We start from the raw sequence: 7489 nt of genomic DNA, 5'->3' as shown, positions 1-7489 counted from the left end.
TATGTCGCCCAAAAATGGTCGTCTACTGAGGTGGAGCCTGGCACTCCAGCACCACAGCTTCGAGGTTCGCTACAAGAAAGGCAAGCTCCTCACAAATGCCGATGGGCTAAGCCGAGCCTTTTAGCTAGTAAAGGTTTTACAAAAGGGGATGTCCCCAAATTTGTAGTTTTGGAGGTTTCTTTCATATACTCTTCCTAATGGAGAGCGCATATATCCCACTTTCTTCGCAGTAATGTTGTTCATAATCAGGTAACATACCTAGGAGTACGTTTCCTTATTTCGGCCAAGGATAAGTAAGAGCGAGTGGTGTAACGTACCTTGGCTCTAGGTATTGGGGCGGGCAAAATTGAATGCCACGTCGGCCAAATCAAGTTGCCTATTCCCATACCGTGTGCCCTCTAAGCACCAACCTGATTTCATTTAGCGAATTTTTTTCCTATCCAAGTGCGCCTCGAGCGGGAGCACACGCCTTGGACAGGTGCCCTGTCAATACTACTCGTCGGGAGACACCATGTGTTCATTCAAGCAAAACATTTGATCTCTTCAAGTTCTAGTTGAAATTTTTTGCTAAGTGCAGTTTTCGCCCAGAGTTTTGGTCTGGCGGGATGAGTGGGTTCTAAGGCGCTTGGTTTTGTCAGGTGTGGTTTGGCGTCTGTGATCCCTTTTGGCTAGCATTGCAGAGAATGTCCCAAAACGGCCATCTGACAAGGGGAAGCGATGCCGAGCTTCGGCCCTGAAGGTCATCCGAAGGCTCCCAAAGAGCATCTGGTTCCTGGCACGCCCAGTAAGCTGAGCTACGTGCGTGCAGTTCATCTTCCGGGTGCAATATCTGGCGGCGGGGGTGCTGTTGTGCTCGCGCTCCCTTCCTGCTGTTGAGTTCGGCGAATTTGGACATGGGGAGGATTCCCTGAAAACCACCGCGAAGGTGAATGAGCCCTCTGGAAGGAACGTGGCTGCAGGAATGTCGGAAGCAGCGATGATAATAGCGTCCCCATGTGTTTGAACATGCCATCGCGTCAACGAACGGAGTGTTGTCCTCTTCAGTCACGCTGGGGTTGAACAATTGCCCGAGAGCTGTGCCTTCAACAGAGGATGCACGTTCCGGTCATCAGACGACGGAGTACAAGATCTTTCAACCCCTGCTGAGAGACAGCCCGCATTCCTGTGTCACGCAGGCGCCTTCCTGTTCCACATGGGCACAGTCCAGACACACGTGCGCGCCCAGCTGGAGGCCGCGTGGACGACGTGACCGGGTCCTGTTCCCTTTCCCTCGACCGAGCTGCGAGAGAACATCAAAACCGCCCTGCCGTGGGTGGTACCATCAGTGCCATCGTTTGATTGGACATCATTCTTCAAACTGTATTCTCCAGCTAGGAATCTGGGGAATACGAAGAGTATTTAACAAGCTGCTGGTTTGGGACCAGAGGAGAGCCCCCCCTCTTAAGAGATACCCTTTGCTGGGAGAGACTCCAGACCGCTAAGAAGCTCCCTTTACTGAGAGGCACTCTCAGTTGCCCTTACTTGTACATTATGTAAATAGTCTTTATATAAAGTTTTCCAAGTTTTCTTCCTCCGATCGTCCTCGTTTCTTCTCCGGCCCAGTCACGTTACCTGAATCCCAACAATATCCAGCACTGTAAAGCATGATCAGAAACGATGTAGTCATTCTGTGATGCAGTCAGCTTCACGGAAGCAATTTGTGCTATATTATAAATAACGGAGTTAATCAATCCGTTATTTGAAAACGTCATTCAATGTAGTATATCAATACGATTTTTCGCCTGCGACGAGTCAAACCTCGCCCTAAAACGCATCTTTTCTGTGACTCACTCCTCACGTGGCGTTAGATGTCAAAATCGTGGTAATTGCGCAGTCGCGACGGTTGAACGAACGCCTTAATCGCTATAAAGATCAACATCCCCTGCCGGCCCTAGACAGACGACGGTATAACACCGTTACAGCTACTACGCTAGACCTCTGGGGCACACGGGAGAGAGACTGCCGTGTACGCTACGAAAATGAACACGTTTTATATCCTGTGCAATGTCAGAAGCACGCTATTTCCTAGCAAAAAAAAAATGACTGCGATGCAAACGTTTTTCACAGGAACCCACACCGAGATCCAGAAATTAAAGCGGCTATAATCGGCGCATTCCGTACACCACCAATTGCGAATTGCATACAGAGCAATGCCATCAGATGGAAAGGATTGTGCACGAAACGACACACTATAAGCAAATTAAAGGGACACTGAGGACAACGCTATCAAATTTGTTCTGTTACTAAAATCCAATAGTTCGGCATTTTGTGGCTTTATTGCCGCTTGTCCGGCAGCGAAAGGTGCATTTTTTGCTAAGAAATTCGTATTTGAAGTTGAGTAACTTTTTTCCGCCGCTACGATTCAAACTCAAGAAGCTGATGGCGAAATAGGAGAAGAGTGACATAAAGCGGCGGAAATGAAAACGAGGACTTCGTGATTACTGGCTGCGAGCGCTGCAATCAAGCCTAGCAGCAGCCGAAATGACAACTACTGCCGGCCGGACGTTGAACGCCTCTATCAGCCGTCGTCGCTTCGTTTACGTTTGCACCAACGTTACGATGGATCCTGTTCCCGATTCAGGCAAAGAAGTTCTCTCAAAGAACTGCGGCCTAGATTCAGCGCCCTTGACCTCAACCCTACACAGCGTGCGGTGCTTTTGAGGGCTGAGGCGGCGGGTCTAGCAAGAAAATCCTAGCGCCGATGAGTCGGCAGCATCGCTGGCACCGCCGAGCCACCATCACGACTGATTTATAGCGACTCGTACGTGTGGGCAAACTTAAATTCTGTAATAGTCCTCATAGGGCTGGTTATGCAGCCCAGCGTCTTGGTACGTTGACGAAGCGAACACATCGAGAGGTGCGCTTGCTAACGTGAAAGCGCGGTGAACACTGGCTATAGTTATACATTTCTTTTTCCTAGTCGCAGTTGTGTGCCGTTGCACGAACTTCGTCGGAGGAGCACTTAAAGAGGCACTTGGAGGTCCTCTGCTTCTCCGCCTTTGTAAATAAAGGCGCTTAAAGAAAACAGGCGGGCACACAGAACGCATAGCCACGAAGCACCCCAAAACATACCAAAACTCAGCTGGCCGCCTGTTGCGCCGCCAATTGCAGGTTTTCTTTGATTTCCAACATTCAGGTTGTCTTTATTCAGTCTTTGTCGTGTGATAAAAGTGCTCCAGGAGTTTCAAAGCAAAACTTATATACTTCAATATTGATCAAACACGTAACCTTCATGCCCGTTTTTCAGCCTCAGAGATTTCATTTGGCCGTGGCGGTGATAGCTGCATTTTAGTTCTTGCTCTTTTCTACCTTACAAGAGTTTTGTTTTCAGAAAGAGTGGTGTTTTTGTGTTTAGGAGCAGGTATTCTATCGATATAAGCAAACTTCACTTTTTCCTCAGTGTCCGTTTAAGCAAAATTATCAACTTCCTGATGAGCTCGCAAGAAGTTTTAAGTATACACACTAGTTTAGGTACCAAGAAATGCACGTCGCAGAGGACGGTGTACTTTGTCGGAGCAAAGTCATTTATGCAGATATTGTGGATACACTTTTCTCTACGGCTGGTGTCATTTTTTCCTCCAGGAATTGCAAGCAGCACGAAGCCATTTTCACGCTGGCTTGTACAGTGGAATGCGCTGCAAGCAGGCATAACGCGGCACTCAAAGCTGAGTTTGAATTGTCAGCGCGTAACTCAACGGAGCTCGATACGCAGCAGATGCAGACGGCGTGCACATGGCGCCGACGACAAACAACAACACAAGCAAAACAATCCTTTCACGTGCGATTCTCGGGAGACGGCTGGAGGGCCCAATCATCGCTAAGAAAAGCGCCGAGAGACAGGCGAGGAGGATGTGCGAGGGTCTGCGGGGCGGCGGAAAAGTTCACAGAAAGGCAGTGCTTTCAGAATCAAGACAGTTTAGTCGTACCTGGACGGGGCCTCCCTTCACGAAGCTGTTCGAATGCCGCCTTTTTCACACAGCCACTCTAAGCATGCACGCCTCTCCTCTTCCAGCTCCACTGGTTGAAAACAAAACTACCAACCCCTACTGCGCATGCACATTTCATGTTAGTTACGGGTGCATGTGACAGATGGCAGCTGTCACACACTTCCAACTTTGCAGGCGCAGCTCGCTCCACAAGGAACCGGATTGAATTTCCACAACTCCGGAGAGGGCGCCACATCCTGTGAAAAAGGCGGAATCGGATCGAGACACATAGCGTCCGAATTGGCAAGCGTCCAATGTCATAGCCTTAGAAGGGCGTCAGCCGGGACTGCACCGGCTGTTAGAATTATGCGGATTTCTTCTAACTGGAGTCCAATTAACAAACATTTAATGCATCAAGGCACAATAAGGCATAGAGTTAACTCAGGAGCGCGACGTCATGTGGCCAGGCTTCGCAAGCGAAGTGCTCATGAAGCCATTCCCTCTACCCCAGGTTTTTCACTCCTAGTCAGTCTCTCAATAATGTTTATGGTGTCGGAATGTTTTAGTGCCATGGCATGGGCGTCAGCAGCAAGGCGGTTTATCTACAGTCAGTTTGCCATGCTGGTCTGCGCATGTGCGCATGCGACGGTGTTAGATATCAGCACACGTTTTTACGTGGGAGACTAACAAACTTTCTTCTTTATATGACTAGGCTTTAAGGTAATCGCCGGACGCACCCTAAGTTTTTTTTTTTTTTTCCTGTATGTATATTGGCAATAAGTACCAAGCTGCCATTTTGTGATGCCGACGACATGAAGGTATTGCTGGCGTAGTTTCATTTTCGTACTCGATTCTAATGCTTATATCATTCTAAGACAAGCTTCTTCCAGAAAAACAGAAGCACGTTAGAATCGTGCAAATATGATAGATCATGGCCGTGGATATCGTCTAGCGCTTTCATTTTCCGTCGGGCTCACCAAACACACTGCCAAGTGGTCAAACCATGCGACTACGCTGCAAAAACAAACTGCACACAATACCGGAGAACAGCATGCGCTCGCACAGGGTCATGTGTAGTGAGAAGTTTGGAGAATACACTCGAATGGCCTCGGCAACTCTGTCGATGTGCAGCTGGTGCTGGCCGTGCACATCAGCATTCAGCAGACAGCGAACTCTAGTTTCGGCCAGGACGGGTGCGCCGAAGTCAAAATTTTGGCACCTCAACGGCGACGAATCGTCCAGAGGAACTCCTGATGCGGGGTTTGCAAATTTGTGCCACATTTTGTGCTGCTCTCCCCTGTGTACTACAATAAGACTGCTGCACGTACGTATTAGAGATGCAAGACTCTTCTGTTCAAAAAATCCTTTGAGAGGCTTTGAATGTGCTCTGCCATTAAGCTTTTTCGGGTTTTGTTTCATATGAAACATTTTCAACGTTGTTAATTTACACCTCTGTCAATTCAACTAACCACAGCCTTACTAAGGGGTAAGAAAGGAAAACAAAAGCACAGAAGACCTAGGATTTTTAATAAAACATTGGAATATTATGGTTTCCAAGGAAGTCGTAAAACTATCTTTTATTTCCAAAGAGACCAGTTTGTACAAAGAGGATCCGGAAAGAAATGCAACCTCAGTCAGTATATTTTCTTGTTTGTTGTGAGAAAGCAAAAATTGTTTGAGCCATTGGGAAACTTTCCTGGGTCACATCCAAAGAGGTAAGAGTGCATCCAAAATTTTCTCCTTTAAGAAGACATTTTTGAGCGAAACAGGTTAACACAATAGCTGCAGTATACATATCTCTATGTCTGTGTGTATTTACGTGTGCATCTGCAATGCTGTATCTGAAGAGAGAATGGCAATTGTCTGGTGCTTGCCGGGTGTTTATGCCTGTACAGGTACGTCCTTAATATATATATTTATATATATATATATATATGTATATATATTGTGTGTGTATATATATACTATTTATGCATATATTAGCCTATGAACACTCTCTACAACGACCACAACACAAGTGGCTGCCTCTGCAAACATAAACAAGTGTACAGTGTTTCACAACCGGTCTAACAAGATGAGCCAAGGGCTAACTGCAATGGTGGCGGTGTTTCAAGGAGCACACATGCCCTGTACATGAGTAGGAGAGGGACTCTGAAATTAAGTAAGACTTGCTGCGTGTTCCAAGTTTGTTCATAGGGTAGATGAGCTGCCAACACAGAGCCACCGAGAAGAGGAGGAGGAAAAGCACAGCCGGTGTGGCCTCCACTGACGCCATCACCCAACGTCAGATTGATCCAGAGGGAACCCAGAGGGCCTTATTCTGTTCATCATCCACACACATCTTGACCTGGGTGCACATGTAGGCCAAGTTGCTGCCTGGGATAATGGCTGCAAATGCAAGGGCATTAAAAATCACTCCTAATCATGCATCTGATCAGAAAGTACCGCATTTTTGGCACTCAGCCACATCCGATGATCCTATCAGCACATTTAGGCTTTTCTCTAAATACTATACCTGGTCGAAAGGCCACTTTCATATCCAGTCTTTCTGGTTAATCAAGCAGTGTGAATGTCACCAATCAAAAGCACTAAACAAAACACATAAACCAAGAGAATCTACAGGAAGTAAACATCTTCAACCTATAAAACAGGACTACAGCACTGCTTCGAAAATTGTGTGCACACATAAGCACTGCTGCACATGCCTGTAGCATGCTGTTTAACAGCCTCCTCCGTAAAAATTATTCCTGAATGTAATTTTAGCATTAGAACTGCTTTCATCAGTTTAAAGTATCGACTATACACACCTCTTTGTAAAGAAAGCTATGACTACTGATTCAATTTTTTTCAGTGATAGTTGATGCAAAATATGGAGGTAGTTGTTTTCGTTTTTAACACGTTATAAATGATAACAGCAAAAATCATGAAAAAGAATGACACCAAACAAAAACTCTTCTCGCTGTTTCCCCCACCACTCACCTTTACCTCCATTCAGTGGTAGCAGCGCCACCGCACCTTTTGTCACAGATTGGTGTTGTTCTATAGCTAACCTACTACAGCAAAGTCCAACTCTCATGGTAAAACAGACACTTTGTGCGCGGGTGCTTTGCAAATAGATGGTTTGTAAGCGGACTGCCTTTTTAATGATTTCGATGAACTCTGCCAATTCATGCAGTAGGAGCCATTTATCAACGAAGCAGCAATTTCATCCATAATGACTGAAACAAGTGAAAAAAATGCATGAACATACCATTGATTAGGTGCTTGTACTCGCTCTCAATCTTGAGGGCATGCTCATACATTTCCTTAGCTGCCTTGGTGGTCACCTTCTCTGTCAAGTAAGTAGAGTCCTTCACTTCCCTAAAAGAAAAAGACTTGTTTCTTGCAAATGAACAGAATACTAGTAAAGGCACATACATACGACTCGACTCTAAAGACTACATTTTAAGAAAATGTATACTTTTCCTTCAGTCCACATTCTGTCACTTTGTGTATGAACATAAATTAGGAATTAAGAGGTTTAG

The 7489-nt window shown here is 46.1% G+C and overlaps 1 protein-coding gene across 1 annotated transcript in view; it reads right to left on the bottom strand.

The window, feature by feature from the left end:
- Positions 1 to 6102: 6102 nt before the first annotated feature.
- The window catches only part of Dlg5 (MAGUK family member discs large 5), an 81014-nt gene continuing 79627 nt past the window's right edge, over positions 6103 to 7489 (bottom strand). The window contains exons 25-26 of the mRNA XM_077648211.1: positions 7216 to 7325; positions 6103 to 6353 (exon numbers count right to left, since the gene is read on the bottom strand). Of these exons, the coding sequence (XP_077504337.1) occupies positions 6250 to 6353; positions 7216 to 7325 (214 nt within the window). The 3' untranslated portion in view covers positions 6103 to 6249. The remainder of the gene's footprint in view (positions 6354 to 7215; positions 7326 to 7489) is intronic.

The sequence above is a fragment of the Amblyomma americanum genome, chromosome 1 (genome assembly GCF_052857255.1).
Source record: "Amblyomma americanum isolate KBUSLIRL-KWMA chromosome 1, ASM5285725v1, whole genome shotgun sequence".
Lineage (NCBI taxonomy): Eukaryota > Metazoa > Arthropoda > Arachnida > Ixodida > Ixodidae > Amblyomma > Amblyomma americanum.
The sequence above is the reverse complement of the archived record's forward strand: the minus strand, read 5'-3'. Positions and strand labels throughout refer to the sequence as shown.